This window comes from Paramisgurnus dabryanus, chromosome 8 (genome assembly GCF_030506205.2).
Source record: "Paramisgurnus dabryanus chromosome 8, PD_genome_1.1, whole genome shotgun sequence".
Lineage (NCBI taxonomy): Eukaryota > Metazoa > Chordata > Actinopteri > Cypriniformes > Cobitidae > Paramisgurnus > Paramisgurnus dabryanus.
In genome coordinates, this window is record NC_133344.1 from 9,802,171 (window position 1) to 9,821,229 (window position 19,059).

Here is a 19,059-nt window from a genome sequence, read left to right on the forward strand (position 1 = left end):
ACCTCCTTGTCTATTACGCGAACGGCGCGTTTTGGTTGGTCCACAGGATCTCGAGACGGAACACTGATTGGTCGAAGCAGTAAACGTTTTCAGAGATGCCCAAGTCTGATTTGAAGATATTTCTAACATTAAACGTGTGTGACGCGTGTCTGTTTTATTATTGAAATGGATGTTTTTTAGCCAAAGTTAAACCATTGGCAGCCATGCAGTAAAATATTATTGTCCTATGTGATTTACTCTGCGTGGTAAAAGTCTAGCACAGAAAAAGTTAAAGCACTTCGTTACAGAATGAATTAAAGTAAGCTTGTATAAATAAACAATATTTACAATATTTATTTATCGTACAAAAACATGCATAATATTAATATTTAGCCTACATTTCAGCAATTAATACGAGAAAAGGCTATCGAAAGGATTGAACAGATTAACGACTGATCAACTCCCACAGTTTTGAGACACATTTTCTCTCTCTCTCTCTCTCTCTCTCTCTCTCTCTCTCTCTCTCTCTCTCTCTCTCTCTCTCTCTCTCTCTCTCTCTCTCTCTCTCTCACTCTCACACACACACACACACACACACACACACACTGAAGTGACTTCAATGACATGTGGCCCTTTTGTTGAACTGAAAAAGAAACTTTAAATGTTTTCTTTTTGCCTGCGCGCGTGGACAATAGGGCGCACGCGGGAGGGAAATTTGCGGGGGAAACGAGGATCTTTCATGTGCAAAACACTTGATTATTCTTTCTTAGTTAAAAGTTAAATCGACGCCGGATTCTTTTTTACGGGCCTGAGAAGTTAACAATGCGTCTCTCTCTGTGTGTGTTTAATAAGTGTTTTAAAATTGGTGTTATTTTAAATAATACTATCATTTTCAGTTGACTTTAAAAAAATATTTATGTAGGCCTAAACAGCGAATGGGTTTCAACAGCTTTAATAGTGTAAAACAAATTTAGAGCCTAATTAAAATTTAATACAATTTAAATCCAAGTTATAAATATGAAACCCACAATTATTAAAAAGTTTAGTTTTCCATGTTTGTTGGACCTACTTTCGGTTCAATTAATTTAGAAAGTTATTCAGCATAGACTTAAAAAACAGAAGGCGGTAGGTGAAAAGGCAAAGACGGCTGCATGATGCATGTTTCGGCCTTTTAAAAACATCGGATCTGCGTGTCGAATCCATTACTGCAGAGGAGATCTGGAGACAGAGTTGATCTTAATTATCTACTGGGTCAAATATCACTATTTTCTAACGGTGTCAAACTAATTTAACTCACTTGTACAAAAATATACCTCAAAGTTATTTTAAAATTTGAAACCTTTGCAATATAAAAAGCAATATGAATATACCATATGAGATCTCTTTTTCTCTCACAAACACACACGCGCACACACAGTTTTCCTTCTAACAGTGCACGTGTTGTTCGTGTCATTTGTCTTGGACCCTGTCTTGTTCAGCTTATAAGGTCATCATCCTTTTAAGCTCAATTTGTAGGTTCACTTACAAAAAATGTGAATCTTTCCCAAAGACAACTTCAGAGCAAAATCATCTGAAATGCAGCACTACAAACATCCCTAAAATGCTTAAGCCTTGGAGAATGAAAACAAGGGATATATCCAAAATAAAAACATTAGCAGTCACTTTAAATAAAGTACATTCTAAATCAAATACAGGCCAGCATAATTAGAGTTAAATTAATTTGTTTTCAAATATGCCCTTTAACAATATTTGGGGTTTTAAGCTACATGTTTAATATCCCAGTCCATCACTGCCAGTGAAAACCAAGCTTAAGTCTTTTTTTGTGATCTACATAAAATTATCATACTGTAAAGAACATTCAAAAAAAATATCATCTTGAAATCTTTAATATTGGCTGAGTCAAAGATTGAAATGATGCTAATCTCAAAAGAGACTTTATCCTGGATTTTACAGACAGTGTCACATAATACTTGACAACAACGACTTTATTTTTTAAATCATTTATTAGCCAACCAAAATGTGTGTTTTGTAAACAACAATTTTAATGTGCAAATACACTTCAAACAGGTTTCACAACAATTATTGAGCCATTATAGTAAAAAGACACAGTTTTTACCTCTAGACTAAACCTATTACAGCAGAGTATATAAGGGCTATTTATAAAGCCCATGACCCTAAGGAGTGTTACTAAGAGGAGTGCACTAAGGGAAGTATATCACATCCCAGAAAGTCACTGGGTGGTGTACAGTGTGAGAAAAACTGACATGTGAAAAGCGTACATCATGCCAGATAATCCAGACAACAGCGTTTCCATGAGAAAGTGGGGAAGTCATAAAGAGCAGCATGAAAACTTTTATATTGATTGTGTATATTATGAATGTTTGTTATTCCATTAGAACAGAAACAAAATCCGTTCCATTATTTATGGTTTGGTCCTTAATGATTTAATGTTTTGGGTTTACCTCAAGTTTTTCCGTGCTCTGATCTATTAAGTATGTGAATCAGAACAGAAGTCGAGACCAGCTTTTTTGGCTGGTGAACAGCACAGCTACTATTTTCCAGCTAGACCATCAACAAACCAGAGCTAACATAAACCAGCATAAATGCATACTGGTGTAGCGTTTTAAGCAAGAATTAAACATGGCAGTAAACTTAATTCCTGGTATAGAGTAAAATCATGAGATATTGTCTACTCTGGCAGGAGAAGCTGTAAAGCTGGTGACTACACAACACTAGTGCACTATACTACTGTACTTCCTGTATATATGCTGCTTTGTACAGCACATTTAGTCTGACCAATAACAGCATCAAACACTTTCAACCATTATAAACACACAGGGACGTCTAAGTACCCATTGCAATTATTCAAATACCCCCAAGTCCAGATTCAGTTTGTAAACCTTCCTTACAAAAATGTAAGCAATACTCAACACAACACACAAATGATTGCACTACAAAGCTCCACCGACAGGGGGCAGAATTGAGTTAATCCATCACATTTGCCTACAACAATAAACAGCTTCAAATATCAAACAGTAAGCCTATATAAAATTCAATTGTTTTCAACTATTAAAATCGTCTTTTCCCTCCATAAATAAATGAATAAATAAAAAAGAAAGGCACATAAGAGCTAATTTTAAAGAACAGTTCACCCAAAAATGTAAATTTTGATATCTACACGATGTCATTTCAAAACCCGCATGCTGCTATTTTGGTGTTTATGAATTGAATGGATAAAGCCATGCAAATATTTATACAAATTTCAAATTTTCAGATTGATGGGAGGAAATATCATCAGAATTTAAATGTCTAGGTGAACTTTTCCTTTAAGAGACAAGGATCAAGTTTGGTTACCATTCTCAAAAGAATGACTTCTATTAAAAGGAAATATGCAATCATTGTAACAAAACCAAGTCCAAGATCATCTGAAAGATATATTCAATATCCATCCCAGATACAGACACAGCTGGCTATGAATGTGTGATTGCACTCTCCAAAACCCAAGTTAACAAGCCACGTTTGGTTTCATGAATATATCAGTTGTGGATTACCAGGACAAATGACTAATGGGAAACACTGAACGGCACGACTTGGCTGTATTCCAAGCGTGTGAGTCTTTATCATTGATTTCTACCGCTGCATCCTGTCAGAGCGAGGGCACTGCAAAACTCGAACTGCTTCTCAGGTATCACGTTTCTCCTTGCTTCACCTCTGTGCAATTCCTTCCTAATAAATCTTACACAGAGATCTGTTTCAGTATCTGTGGAGCTCTCCACCAACACTGTTTCCAGTTTCACGGGCACTTGACAGATCAGCATATGAAATACCCATAATACCAGATTAGTCACTGCTCGATGAAAAACAGCACGTACTGAGTGAATTGGCTGTCAGGCAAGGACGGTCTCTACCGTCTTTACCAACATAATATCTAGTTTTCATCATGCAGGTTGTTTTTTCTAAACTAAGTACATGGCTAGGGTGCTTCACGTGTTTGTGTCATACAAAAAATGATCAACGATAAAATGAGCACTATTGTGCAATGCACACAAATACGACAGCAAATAGAGATTGTCAGATGACACGGTTTCACCGTGACAGATGCATAGGTGAAGCGGAGAACAAAGGAGGTGGTATAAAATCACCATTTCATAGTAAAGCTATTGCTCCATATGAACAAATGTGCCTTTCTTTCATAGGCCGGATGGCATGTAATACAGCGTGAGGTGGCAGACTGATTCGTTAGCCTTAATTTGGAGATTATCAGCCTCAAAACATGCATGCTTTCTAAGTAAATTACGGTTTCATTTCAGTTAAAGAATTTTGCATAGGCCTCATTTGCTAATAGCTTCCAAAAGTCTGAGACCACACACAAAAAAATGTAGGTACATGTATATTTGGTACCAATATGTTCCTTTGAGGTACTAATAATATACTCTTTATATGTGCAAAGGTGTGATTTTAAAAGGTGCCACCCCAGTGACGTTGATTCACTGTTGAATCAACATCAAGGACAATGTTGAATCAACGTTGAATTACCTTTTGATTTTGCAAATTTATTCAACGTTGAACAACAACTGACATCATTTCAATTAAATTTCAACATTGATTTGAAGCATTTTATTAACCTTTTGCAACCGTTTACCATTCACCATTGTTTCAATGTTGTTCCAATGTTGTTTCAACATTGAACAAACAACTGACCTTATTTCAATCAAATTTTAACGTTGATTTTAAGCACTTTTATAACCTTTTGCAACCGTTTACCATTCACCGTTGTTTCAACATTGAACAAACAACTGACCTTATTTCAACCAAATTTCAACGTTGAAGGTCGGTCATATGCCTACTGGGATAGTGACCATTTTTGGACCTTTTTTCTGATATTAAATTTAGCAGACGAAAAGCGACTTACAAATTTGTCTTAGCGAGACAATATTATGGAATAGAAAGGCAATAATATAAACTTAAGATATGTAAAGCACATGCCATCATTAAAGCAGATAAATAATAGAAATAAATAAACTTTGTAACTGATAATATAATTCGTAAAGAAAAGGAATGTAAAAGAAAGGCATTAGGAGCACTTGTGGTCCCACACTTTCAAACCTTGTCCATACAGTGTCCCCCAAAATATGTGAACCGTAAAATGTAAGAATTTATCGACTAAGTTCATTTTAGGTTCACACAGGTTGCTTAGCAGAGTACCACATTAACTATGGATATGATCGACTAAAATTTTACAAAATGTCTAATACCGTTTCCTATAGCCTATGTTTTAATATTTGAAATCTAAAGCACTTCCTTAATTGTGCACTATTTTGCCTGTAAAGTGCTTGCATTGATTTTATCCAAATGTAATACAAATTCTTGTAATCTGATTCTTTTTGGAGCCATTGTTTATCTGCACTGTACAGCATTAGACATCGATGTTGTGATCAGCCATTGATAAACCCATATCACTACAGTAACACACAGGTGAACAATAACTATTTGTGTCACGCGTTTCTCCTGCTCGCGTTAGCAGTGGCCGATGCGCGGCCGGACTCGTGCTCCGGTCTGTATTTGAGCCAGCAGAGGAGCCACGTAACCACCACAGAGACCATAGCCAGGATGCTCGCGACAGACAGGCAGAGCGGTCCCGCAGGGGAGGGCGGTCCGCCGTGGCTGTGCACGAAGATCAGGCCCATGAATAAGAGCACGAGCATGGATAGGAAGGAGAAGATGACGCACACGCATCCGGTGGTCAGCGCGAGCCGCCTGCAGTTGTGGCAGCTCTCATAGCGCGAAATGGATTCTTGAGAGAGCGTTGTCGCGGTGGACACCGTCGTGGTGGACGACGTCGCTTGACCCGCGACGGACGCTCTGGACGCGTCGTCCTCGCGTCGGAGTGCAACGAGCGCCGGGTGCAGGGGAGGCGGGTGGGGCGGTAGCGCATCTTGGGGCAAAGGGTCCGAGTCGATATAAAGAGGGAAGTCCTCTGTGACCTTGGTGTTGTTGGGCAGGTTCTGTATCCGATAGTCCGGCACTGGCGTCCGGTGGCGGCAAACGGGGCAGCTGATGCGCCACGGCCGCTCCTCGCGCAAGTGCAGCGCGTGCAGGCACTCCTCGCAGAAGGTGTGCAGGCACTCCAAGATTTTGGGCGCCCGACGGTCGAGGTCGAAATAGTTGTAGCAGATTTTGCACTCGTACTCCTCGTAGGGAAACGCCGTTGGACCGGGCGGCTCCGGACCGTTAGCTGCTACATCCGCCGCTGCCATGGCATCCCGCCTCACATCATCAACGAAAGCACAATGAGCGCGAGACAGTCACGCGCCTTCTTCCCTTCTACTCTTTATCCTCTCGTTAAAAACCCCGTGATTCCGTTAAACCCGGAGCCTACGGACATTGTTGTGTCAGGCCTTTAAAATGCGCTTCGGTCAATCGCGTTCGTTCCTAGTAAATAACTAACCGTAACGCTTTAGCCCGGGAGGTGATGTAATGACAGCCGTGTGGGCTGCTGATTTCAGCCAACCGCACCGAAACCCGGTTGCTTCCCAAATAAGCTGCCGGGGACTCGGGAATCACGCCGCGGCCCGCGTCATCATCAAAGCGTCGCTAAATCAAAGCGTCTGACGCGCGTCCGGGTCAAATACCACGCGACGTTCACAAAGCAGTAATGCCGTGTACGTCAGATTTAACTCATTTTTTGCTGAACAGATCTGTTCAGTTGTCCTCCTGTAAAACATGCCAGCTCTGTGTGAATTAATGTTGGTCATTTAACAGCTCTTCGCGTTTTGTTTGTCTGTTGTGAGTCATCTACCTGCTGACATTTCTCACTGTCGTTGTCATAGAAACAAATATCCCAGAAACAGACTGGAAGGAGGCCACTATTTCAGAGTTTATAAATCTCCTCAAAGTCAAACACACCCTATTTAATTAAATTAACATGGTTTACATTTCTTAAAGGGATAGTTCACTCAAAAATAAAAATGTCATCATTTACTGACCCTCTTGTTATTTCAAACCTGTATGAGTTTTTTTATTCTGTTGGACACAAAAGAAGATATTTGATAAATGATGGTTACCACACAGTTGATGGTACCCATATGCTTCCATAGTATTTGTTTGTATATCTCAAACCCTATATATGCATGAACCTAATGGTAGCCTACATACAGTGTTGGGTAAGTTTTTTTTTAAAAGTAATTCATTACTAGTTACTAAGTACATCTTCAATCATGTAATTAAATTACTGTACAAATTAATTTCACCAACAAGTATATAATAACTTATCGCTAATTCTAAATCAAATTTAGTAAATAATACAAAGATAGGCTCGAAACTGCTCGAAAAAAAATCATTTAAAAGTACATAAATTATTCTGGTCACACTTTTAAAGATCCGGTTCTCACTTTTAACTAACTTGACTCAATATAGTCCTAATGGCTTATTAATACTTAGTAAATAGTTGTTAAAGGGGACATGTCACAATAATTTTTTAAGATGTCAAATAAATCTTTGGTGTCCCCAGAGTATGTATGTGAAGTTTTAGCTCAAAATACCATATAGATAATCTATTATAGCATGTTAAAATTGCCACTTTGTATGCAAAAATGTGCCATTTTGGGTGTGTCCTTTAAAATGCAAATGAGCTGATGAATTGCAAACACTGATCGCAACCAGTCCCTCCAGAAAAACTTGATTATGCAATCACATGATTCAATGCATAATCAGCCAAAGTACGCATATTTATGCGGGGGCCGCATTTTTTCAAATATGCCGCATAAATGATGGGCACAAAATATGTGGGGCTTGCATGATTTCATAATCCCCATATTATCGTAGCAAAGAGTCACTTATATCTTAGCACAAAGTTAAAAAATGTTGGATTTACTTTACACAAGCGCAGCCATGTCCCCTGTTGCCACGGGAACGTTATGAAGTGAGGTGATTATGTGACGTGAACATCATTGAAAAGCTGCAAACAGTTTCTGCAAGTTGCCGCAGTTTTTGCAAGTTCCCGCAATTTCATTGCATAAAAATCCCGCTGCATAAAAATCCCGCATATTCCATTGCATATTTTAAGAAAACTACCATGATCAAGGATTTTTGCCCGCAACAATCACAAAAAAAAACTATGTTTTTCTGGAAGGACTGCACAATGATGGTGGTTTGTTGCAGTTGAAACTCAATTGTGCTGTGAATTATTTTCTCTCTCTCTTTGTCTCTGCACTAAATGGCAGTGCCGTAGTGCAGATTAGGCAGTATTATTACAATAAGCCAAATTTCAATGACCTAATTTTTCACGTGAGAATGGTTTACCAAAACTAACTTACTGGGTTGATCTTTTTCACAGTTACTAGATCAATAGAAGCACTAGTCCTTTATCTTTTTTAAGGAAAACGTAATTTAATTACAGTAACTAAATACACCCAACACTTGTTAGGGGTTACCACACTGTTGACAGTACCCATATGCTTCCATAGTATTTGTTTTTCCTATATGGAAGTCACTGGGTAACATGTGTGCTTACTATACTGTTAAATATTTACTATACCGAGTTTATATCACCTCAGATGTACATATTATATCAAAGGTAGGGTACATATTGGTACCAAATGTATATGTACCTAATAGTATCGGAGGGTACAGCCCCCTTACATATATTGACCATTTGGGACCCTGTCTGTGAAAACCCAGCCAATGTAATTTCATTTTTGACATATAATAATATAAAAAACATTCTGTAAACATATTCTTGACATGTTTAATACTGACCGTGTAAGACCATGTCAAAGATTGAAATTTAAATAAAATATAAATAAAAATGTCAAAATATAAGTAATATTTAAAAAATGCCCTATTTCACCCGAGCATACTTTTTGAAATTCTAACATACCCATTCATACACACCTTTTTACCACATTTTTCACCTGTGACAGCCATTTTCCATAAGCATGATATCTACCTCAGGTAAACATCTTAGCCAATCAAAACGAGCAAGTAGCCAAACGTCAGCACTGACTAAAAAAACGCATGTTCAGGCTTTGTCACCTGCTGCTGTAAAACACACCTGTGCGCGTGGGCCGGGCTGCTGGTGCACAGAAGTCAAAGCTCGCGCGGCCATGTGGACGGTCATCTCGTACCTGCAGAGTCCAGAGCTCGTGGCCGGTTTCCAGCGTTTCTGCGGACTGGTTCCGACAGAGACGTGCTCGTACAGGACTCAAAACGGACTCGCGAACGGTTTTAAGGACGGTTCGGTGAAGACGCGCCGGCGCAAAGCGGAACATGTAAACGGGACGGCCGCCTCACATGACAGTAACTCCAACTATAAAATCGACACTTCACAGTTTGACGACAAAATCAAGGTAAGTAAAGTCGGTTTGAAAGAAATTTATTCATTTATACGAATTAAAAACGAAAGACTTCTTTCAAAATTCAATGCCATTACATTTCTGCGTTTAACAGTGGAAATACCAGATTACAGGAATTTCCCGTTTCTCGGGTTGGTTTACTTTTGAGTCAAAGTTTATAAAACACATTTTGAAGGTAAAAATATAAAGCCTGTGTTTGATTATATGACATATATAAAGGAACATCCGATTAATTTAATGTTTAATTACACATTGATGAAATATTTCTTTCTTAGTGAGTTTGTGTAAACAAATACAGTGCTTGGACATTTAAGCCACACTAAAATATTGTATTTATGTCTTCTTGGCATCATATAACAAAATAAAGTTAAAGTTGTGTTTTAAACAAAGATAGCACTACCAAACATTTGAAGCTACACATGTTATTAAAACGTTTGTTAGGTTTTGATTAGAAAACTATATTTTTGTACACTGTAAAAATGCAGCATATTTGTAATATCAACATATATTTTAATGTTACTTTAACTTAACAAATGAAATTTAAACAAATTTCAACTTTTTTTCTAAGTTATGTCAGGTCAAAACTTAAAGTTATTTTTATATATATCCTGTATTTTTTACAGTGTACTGTTCAATATAAAAGTTATTTGGACATGTCCATAGTTAATGGGATGAACTCTTGTGTGGACTTGAATTGAACTCTGTTTTGTACTAAATCAGTACATCAGTTCAGTATAAGTATAAAATTCTTTAAAAAAAAGTAATTTATGAGACAAACATAATTTTAATATGTCACTTGTTCAAGGCAAACATACATTTATGTATTTTTTTTAATGTTTCTTCAAGTGTCTAAGTACTTATTGAGGGTACTTTATTTACAAGACATTTCTATTAGATGCATAATTTTTACACCTGAATGTTTTAAAAAAACTGTAAAGCACCGTAACAAAAAACAACATTCCTTAAGAGCACCAGGCCATGCCCACATGAGGGCAGAGAAAGTACAATCAATGCTTAGATGTATAGCCATTATCAGATGGCCTAATGAACTGTTTACTTTAGCAAAAAAAAAAGTATCTGTCCTGTCATCTGACGCCTCCTCAAACACTAAATGTCATCTTGATTTCTTACCCTATAAAGCGATTAAAATGCTAGCCATATAGAAATAGTAAACAACAAATGAATGTAATTCTAATTTAAGTAAGCATTTTTTATTTCTTTCTGTACAGGAGTCTTCCCGGTCTCGATATGAGGTGAAGAACTGGATTCTCTATGTCCTGTTTGTGTCATCCGCTATGCTGGGACATGAAGTGTTTTACATAACTTGTCTGCCCTGCATCCACTGGAACCTCGACTCATTCCTATGCAGACGGCTTGTCAATGTGTGGGTTGTAAGTAACACACAAACACTTACACACACAAAGCCTGATTTGACGGAAATTCGTGTGGATTTTACATCCCAATCTCACGGCAAGTTGTGTTATAGTCATGAAATGTTTTATTAATTTATTCGTGTTAATTGACACAATTTTCCCCTTTTTTCCGTGCCACAAATGTCTTTTACGTGTCAGTCAACACAAATTTCTCTAAATAGTTTTTCGTGTTCATGGCACGGCTTTCTTTTTGTGTCATTTTATGTATTGTTTTCTCATTGCTTTTTTCCTATTTTTTACCATTGTCGGGTTGGGGTTAGAATTACTTTTTGTTACATTTCAGGCATGCTAACCCAAACCCCAACTCTAAGCCCAACCGAAAAAAGTTTTAAAATCGGCATAAAAACTTGTAGAAACCAATACATAAATTCTAACCCAAACCCCAAATCTAACCCCAACGCCAAGCAACAATTGTTTAAAAATAGGAAAAAAATTATGAGAAAACAATACATAAAATTAGATAAAAAGAAACTTGTGCCACGAACACGAAAAACTACTTATAGAAATTCGTGTTGCCTGATACGAAAAAGACATTCGTGCTCTATGGCACAAAAAAGTGGAAAATCATGCATGAACACGAATAAATAAATTAAATATTTTGTGAATATAACATGACTTGCCGTGAGATTGTGTTGTATTTTATGACTTAGCTAATTTGTATGAATTCGTACAAAATGAATCGTACAAAAACTTAAACCCTAACCCCAAAGTCACTTGGGTGAAAGCAAATCTTACAAAAACGTACGAGTGTGTAGTTGTACAAACTAATACGAATTAGCCACCGTGTAAACTACATATGAATTGCCATGAGATTGCGTTAAATTGTACACATCTGCTTTTATACATTTAATGGACGTTTCACACGGTATGCGACAAGCGGTGGAATCGCCACGTAGCTACAGCTTTTCTCGTGTAGTGGAAACGTTTTATGCAACATTTAGTGCTAATATGTTTATCTTTAACGGTGCCTGACATGGGTGTCTCCTATTGAAAATGAACTAGACACTCACGATTGCCACATACCGAAATTCCCATAAGTCAAGTTTTTGGCTTTAAATTACATTTTGATTTTGATTTGTTTATTTGCACATTTAAAATACAACTTTAATAAATCCATAAAAGGAAACAAAAGAAAAAAAAATATATACTGTGCGGGAGAGAGTGAGAAGACCCTAAGGTCTTATAAAACCACCTCCCCAAAATCTCATTAAATGAAACATACTATTACATGATCAAACAAGACAATACAATCAATACATAAATCATTTCAATATAACAAATTTACAAAATAAACTTATTTGTATATTAACATTTTTTTCAATTCTCCTTTAAAAGAGGTTAAAGTGATTTTAGTCTTTAATACAGAATCTAAATGATTCCATAGGAAAGGCCCTCTGTATTTTAGTGTAGATTGATTAGCTGTAGTTCTACAAAAAGGAAGATAAAAATCTTTGCAGCGCCTTGTGGTGTAGGCATGAACATCCGAAGAATACATGAAAAATTCTGCTTTAAATTACATTCGTATTAAAATGATTTTAATAATACTGTAGTAAGATTCCATGGCAACAGATCCTATAGTAGATTGCTTTTGTTTTGATGGTTTGTTTCTGTGGTGGGAAAATCAGGTATTTATAATAGAGTAAATTTTATAATTAGTAATACAATTTTCTATTTCACCTTTTTTTTTTTTTGTATAAAAAAAGCAATGGTATAAAACTGGTAGCCCAACTGCATTGGGTTAGCAACCTAAAAGTTGTGGGTTTAATCAGTGGCGACCGGTGACTTCTTTTTCGAAGGCACTTGATGCAAAGTTCGTCATAAAAAAGTGCCTGCTGCAGACGCGTCTAAAGGGTTTATGATAAAAGAGATGCTCGCGTTTGCCAGATATGCGCATAATCTCATGCGGAAAACGGTTTTGGCGCGTGTGCAGCAGGCACTTATTTTGACAAAACGCGTGATGCACATGGTTCACATGACGCAACAAACACACATTTTTAAACGCAAGCAACACACATGACACTCCGAACACTTATTTTGAATTAGCGCCCCTCGGATGAGCAGTCACGAGCCGCCACTGCATTTAATCCTTGAAGTCTCCAGGCACTCCAACTTGCTTTGGAAAAAATTGTCTGCCAAATGCATAAATGTAAATGCAACTGTATTTTAGTACTTAAGTATCAAAATCACTTGGTTTAACCCTTAATTTCTCTTTCTGCAGGTGGTCATGTATATCGGTCAAGCCATGAAAGATATTTTAAAGCTGCCCCGTCCTTCATCTCCCCCTGTGGTCAAACTGGAGACGCGGGTGGATGCAGAGTACGGGTTGCCGTCCACGCACGCCATGGCAGCGACTGCCATCTTCTTTACGCTTCTGCTCAGTGCTCAGGAAAGAGTGAAGGTGAGACTCATTTTGCTTTACCACACTGAAGGGGGCGGGGCCTCAGTCTCCATCAGTCACCGGAAGACCCTCCCACACATCTGCTCTGTGGCATTGTAATGAACTCTGAGTAAATGACTGTCAATCAGTGTGAGTTATAGATGGATGCATCTGTCAGTCAGTGAGTCCTGCTCAATATCAAACCAGTATTATGAATAACGCAAACAGCAATGTTATCGATTTATTGTAGGTTGTATACAAATTCACAAGGTCTGCCAGCTTTCTCATAAACACCTCATACATATTGTCTTCTTATCACTTTAATATCAGCTTACACTTCATTACAGTAATGTATTGCATTTGGTGCGTCCAGATATTGGATCGATCATAAACAAAAAACAAAAAAAATTCACTTTATTCAGAGATTTCAAAATAGCAAACTTGTAAGAAAAATTATGCAAAATATTTTTGATTTTAGGTGTTTTTGAAAAAAGCTACTCACAAAAATGAGACACAAACTAGACCGAGACAATTAAGGATATTTTACATGTCATTCTTGTAATTTCCAATAGTTACCTTTGTGTTATTCCATATATGAATTGTTATTCCTAAATATTGCAATTTTGATTGGATTAAGCCAAACTTAATTTAGGGATGAACTGATTTGAAAGCAATCCACCTTAAAGTCTCTTTGCTTGTAAAGGATCATTAGGTAGTCTGTATATGTGATTTAGACCATAAAAAGCCATTCCATTCAATTATACATGAGCTCAAGTGACCCAGAATCCATTGAGGTTATTCAGGAAGCGTTCTTCATTAACTTCCTGTAAAAGACCTCCAGCTGATAGAGGAGGAGAGAGAGAGATGGACAGATGGAGGGAGGAGGAGATGGAGAGGATAAGATAGAAAAGAGGAGGCGCGGCTGCTCATGAATACGTAAAGTCTCTTCCAGTGTTGTCAGTGATTAACAGAGTCCCGAATAAAACCAGTGGGATGAGAACATGTCCGGGATAGAAAGAAAAGGATGACAGGGAGGAGATGAGGGGATGTTGTTAGAAGATCATCTATATGTCAAGCTGCAGACAGAGTGGATGGAGATTACAGGATAGAGGCCTCATGGAGAAGATGGATGGGAGGATGTTTTTAATGAATGAAATCCTGAAAAGAAGATGGTCTCTTTGGGAAGGGGTTGGGTGATAACAGTTTTTCATTGATTCCATAACTGTTTCTAAAAAAGCTGCTCTCATTTAGTTTCAAATTTTCTTCAGTCGAACACTGAATCAGTGATTCATCCTCTCAAGACATCTTGGCAGCATTTTTTAGAAAACAAAATTGACAAAATGAAGAAAAAGTGTTCCTGTAGATCAATCAGTTTGAGGTTTTGGTTAACACACATGCTTTTCAAAAACAAAACAAAATGCAAACCTTGAATGTACAACAAGTTGCTACCTTAATATGGGAAAATGTCAGAGGTTTTGGTGTAAACTATTCATTTTAAATGTGTGTTTCTTTGTGTTCACATTAGTTCCAGTTTGAATTGGGATTGCTTGTGGCCGTGGTTCTGTCTGCACTGGTGTGTCTGAGTCGTCTTTATACTGGCATGCACTCGGCTCTGGTAAGTCTATTTGACTGTGTTTTTACCAGCCAGGGAAAGCGGCTCTTAAAGCAACATGCACTTTTGGCTTTTAATATAAAACATTTAAACTCCTTTATAATTCATGCAGCTTGGCTCGTCCCCATAAATTTTCCCTCTTGTTCCTTAATACAGCACAGCTTTATTGGTGTATGCCAAAGCATGAGTTTAGTCGGGATACTTTGGTTGGTGACCTTAAGTATTAAACGTGTAATGTATCCTGCACCAACTGTGTGGCTAGTGCACTATTTCACTGTTAAAAAAAACTTGCTGCCTTAACTTTGATAATAATAGTAATTGTGAAATGAGTTGTGAATCTGAGTGGATTAAACAAAAAATTAAAGGCAGCAAATAATTTTTACAGTGTACATTTCTAAAAAAAAAATGGATTTAAAATTTTAGGATTTTTATTCTGTTTATTTACCAGGAAATAGATAAAAAATCCCACACATTTGTATTAACTGAACTAGGGACCTTGTTGCATTTGAGCCAATAAGCAATTAATACACTGTAAAAAGTGAAAGTTAAAGCATTACAAAAAATAAATATAAATTATACATTTTCTCACTTTGTAAAAAATAAAAAAAATACTTCAATTGGTAACACCTTATTTGTTTTTAGTGATGCCTCACGATTAGTCACGACTAATCGTTTGCAGATTAAAAGTTTTTATTTACATAATATATGTGTGTGTACTATGTTTAATAATTATGTATATATAAATACACACACATACATGTAGAATTTTAAGAAAAAAATATATTTATATAATAAATATTTATATTTATAATATAAATTATATATAATATAAACATGTATACACATGCAAATATTTCTTAATTAAATATATGCATGTCTGTGTGTGTATTTAATTACTATACACAGTACACACACATATATTATGTAAACAAAAACTTTTATTCTGCAAATGATTAGTCGCGACTAATCGTGAGGCAGCACTATTTTTTATTTTTTTAAGTACTTTAATGAAACGTTTAGGTTGAAAAGCTTACATTTTTAACTGTTACCAATTGAAGTGTTTTTTTTTTAATTTGTCACAAAGTGAGAGAATGTGTAATTTATATTTATTTATTTATTTTTGATAAAGTACATCAAACTTTCACTTTTCACAGTGTAATTTACACCTATCATGTCCATAATCTGTTTTAAATTAACATCATGGTTTTAGAGGTAAAATTTTTATATATTAAAATTAGGGCTGTCAAAAGATTTTTCTGGATTAATCGCATACAAAATAAAAGTTTGCTTTTGCATAATATATTTGTGTGTGTAATTATTTTGTATATATAAATACACACATACATTAATAATTCTTTGAAAAATTTTATGTATTTTTTATATTATATGAAATATATATATATATATATATATATATATATATATATATATATATATATATATATATATATATATATATATATATATATATATATATATATATATATATATAATTTGTGTGTGTGTATGTAAATGTTTTTTAAATACATACATGCACACTGAAATACTGATTTTTCTATAAAAAAAATTATTGGATCTATGCAATTTATTTATGTACTCCAGTTCAACATGATTGATTCAAGTTTTATTAAAATGAAATTAATTTTAATAATGTTAATTTAATTTTAAGAAAACCTAATTTAATCATGTCCAACCAATGTCCAGACGTTTTTTGTGCATGTGTGTATTTATATATATAATACAAAATAATTACACACCTTGCACACACATATTATGCAAAAACAAACTTTTATTTTGTGTTCGATTACTTGCAATAACTTGCATTTTTTGACAGCCCTAAGTAAAATGGATCAGGATAAGTGTTTACAGTAAAAAAAATTGCTCCCTTAAATTAAGAATAATCAAGTCACGGTTTTAAATTGACTACACTTGTTAAGTTAAAGTACACAGTAAGTAAACATTTTCAAGAAGTTATAGCAACTTTTTTATATATTTAGTCAAAATATAAACAGTAAGTTGAAATAATTAAAATTTCTTTAATTGATTACATTTTTAACAGTGTAACTAGTTTCCATTTTTACACTTTCGATCACCTTTTTGTCTGTGGAGTTACACATAAATACAAAAAAACTTTGGATAAATAAATAGGGAGTTCAGAAGCAAAACCCTTTAAGTGCCTCTGACATGTTTTTTTTTTTTGTAAATAAGCATTTTTTTATTAGGCTTATATGTTTAGATTTAGTATTTTTACTTAAGTTTTATTATACCCGACATGAAAGTGAACTGAAAGCCTCTTCTCATGTTTCCTCCTTTCAGGATGTCATTTGTGGAGCTCTTATTTCAGCCGGCATTGTGATCGTTTCATACCCTTTCTGGGAAACCTTTGACCACCTGCAGCTCAACAACCCCTTCTCCCCAATAGTGGCACTGGTACTCCCCCTCTTCCTGGGTTACAAATACCCTGAACTGGAGCATTACAGCACCACTCGGGGGGACACCACCATTATTTTAGGCTGCGCGGCGGGAAGCTCTGTCGGATACTGGGTGAATGAGAGAGTGGGTTTGACTTTTGAACTAGTCGGGCCTTTTCCAGTCACACTTCCGCCTCTGACCGCCACAGCTTTCGGCCTGGGTGTCGCACGTTTCCTGGTTGGGGTACTGATGCTGGTGCTGACCCGGCAGGTGTTTCGCTGGGTGAGCCTCCGGGCCCTCTGCTGGGTTTACGGAGCGTCGGTGAGTGACATTAATGCTCGCAGAAGAAAAGAAATCGAGGTGCCGTATAAATTCATAACGTACACTGCCATCGGCCTGGTCAATAGCATGCTGGTGAGCAGAGTGTTCGTATTGTTGGGACTGCTTTGATTTCTGTGGATTTTCGCAGAGGATCCACACTTCATCAGGGATTTTCACCACGAACAGTTTCTACAGCTTTACCTTTTCACATTGAACCAACGACTAGATAAACAACTGCACTGAAATCAGCTTGATTTAAAGGGGACATGTCACAAGACTTTTTTTAAAGATGTAAAATAAATCTTTGGTGTCCCCAAAATACATATGTGAAGTTTTAGCTCAAAATAGATAATTTATTACAACATTTTAAAATGATCACTTTGTAGGTGTGAGCAAAAATGTGCCTTTTTTTGGTGTGTCTTTTAACATGCAAATGAGATGATGAAATGCAATAACTCATCGCCATGATGGTGGTTTATTGAAATTGAAACTCATTTGTGCTGTCAATGTTTTTTTCACTTTCTCTCTGCACTAAATGGCAGTGCCGTGTTTGGATAGTGCAGTTTAAGGGGCAGTATTATTCTAATAAGATCCCCTTCTGACATCACAAGGGGAGTCGATTTTAATTACCTATTTTTACATGCTTGCAGAGAATGGTTTATCAAAACTAAGTTACTGGGTTTTCTTTTTCACATTTTCTAGGTTGATACAAGCAATGGGGACCCAATTATAGCACTGAAACATTGAAAAAGTCAGATTTATATGGTATGTCCCCTTTAATGACAGATTTCAGGAATGATCCCCGTTTGCCATTTGATAGGTATAAATTTGTATATTTGTATAAATTCGGTACAAGTATGTACTTTTGAGGTACTTATATGAACTCTTTGGGTACAAAGGTGTACTTTTTAAAAGGGTTGGTACCCCAGTGACACCTAGGGACCATTTTTTTGACAATGTATGATGACATCATTAGTGCCACATTTCCTCTTTTCAAATGCTATGACTGCCATCTCTGTTAATATTACTATTATAATGTATTTTATCATGCAGATATTTATTACAAAACACATTTTGTACTTTAATGTGCTGAAACAACACACTTTGTGTGTTTATGATACACTTTCTGATCCTGTTAAAGGAATAAACTTTTGGACATTTTAAAGTGTGGCTGTGGTAAACAGTGTTTAATTTTCCTTTATGACTCTACAGTATCTACAACCATTACAAAACCACAAACACACCTGTCGTGTAACCACAAACCACACACTGGATTCTGGTAAACAAAGACGATCCTTAAACAAACACCATTACAGACAAGATATAATAGTCTCACGTAAACACCCAGAAATACTTTTACACAGACCCCAACACTGTTAGTCATAAGTTTAGATAACTACTTTTTCTTCATTAGTAGAATATTAATGTTCATTCAAACTGTAATAAAACACATGGAAGTATGGAAACGATGTAGTGGCATTTTAGCTTTTGCAAAGTAACCACCGTTTTGTCATTATGGTGCATCATGGGATGCCTTGTGAACACATTTAAAGAGGTTCCCATGCATGCTGG

The 19,059-nt window shown here is 36.2% G+C and overlaps 2 protein-coding genes across 2 annotated transcripts; one reads left to right on the forward strand and one right to left on the reverse strand.

Annotated features, from left to right (window-relative positions):
- Positions 1-1,953: 1,953 nt before the first annotated feature.
- Positions 1,954-6,966, reverse strand: LOC135771836 (RING finger protein 228). Its single transcript, XM_065282212.2, has one exon. The coding sequence runs from the start codon at positions 6,234-6,236 to the stop codon at positions 5,475-5,477; it is 762 nt and encodes a 253-aa protein (XP_065138284.1). The 5' UTR covers positions 6,237-6,966; the 3' UTR covers positions 1,954-5,474.
- A 1,090-nt stretch (positions 6,967-8,056) lies between these two features.
- On the forward strand, positions 8,057-18,656 carry sgpp2 (sphingosine-1-phosphate phosphatase 2). The gene is made up of 5 exons (XM_065282203.2): positions 8,057-9,326; positions 10,562-10,723; positions 12,984-13,163; positions 14,668-14,757; positions 17,071-18,656. The coding sequence occupies exons 1-5, from the start codon at positions 8,916-8,918 to the stop codon at positions 17,614-17,616; spliced, it is 1,389 nt and encodes a 462-aa protein (XP_065138275.1). The 5' UTR covers positions 8,057-8,915; the 3' UTR covers positions 17,617-18,656.
- The last annotated feature ends 403 nt before the right edge of the window (positions 18,657-19,059 follow it).

Bases quoted from the DNA above. Each gene is read 5' to 3' on its own strand.
- sgpp2 (XM_065282203.2), top strand. From the start codon at position 8,916: ATGATATCTACCTCAGGTAAACATCTTAGCCAATCAAAACGAGCAAGT. The intron at 10,724-12,983 runs GTAAGTAACACA...CTCTTTCTGCAG, and splicing joins GGCTTGTCAATGTGTGGGTT to GTGGTCATGTATATCGGTCA. The intron at 13,164-14,667 runs GTGAGACTCATT...TGTTCACATTAG, and splicing joins GTGCTCAGGAAAGAGTGAAG to TTCCAGTTTGAATTGGGATT.
- LOC135771836 (XM_065282212.2), bottom strand. From the start codon at position 6,236: ATGGCAGCGGCGGATGTAGCAGCTAACGGTCCGGAGCCGCCCGGTCCA.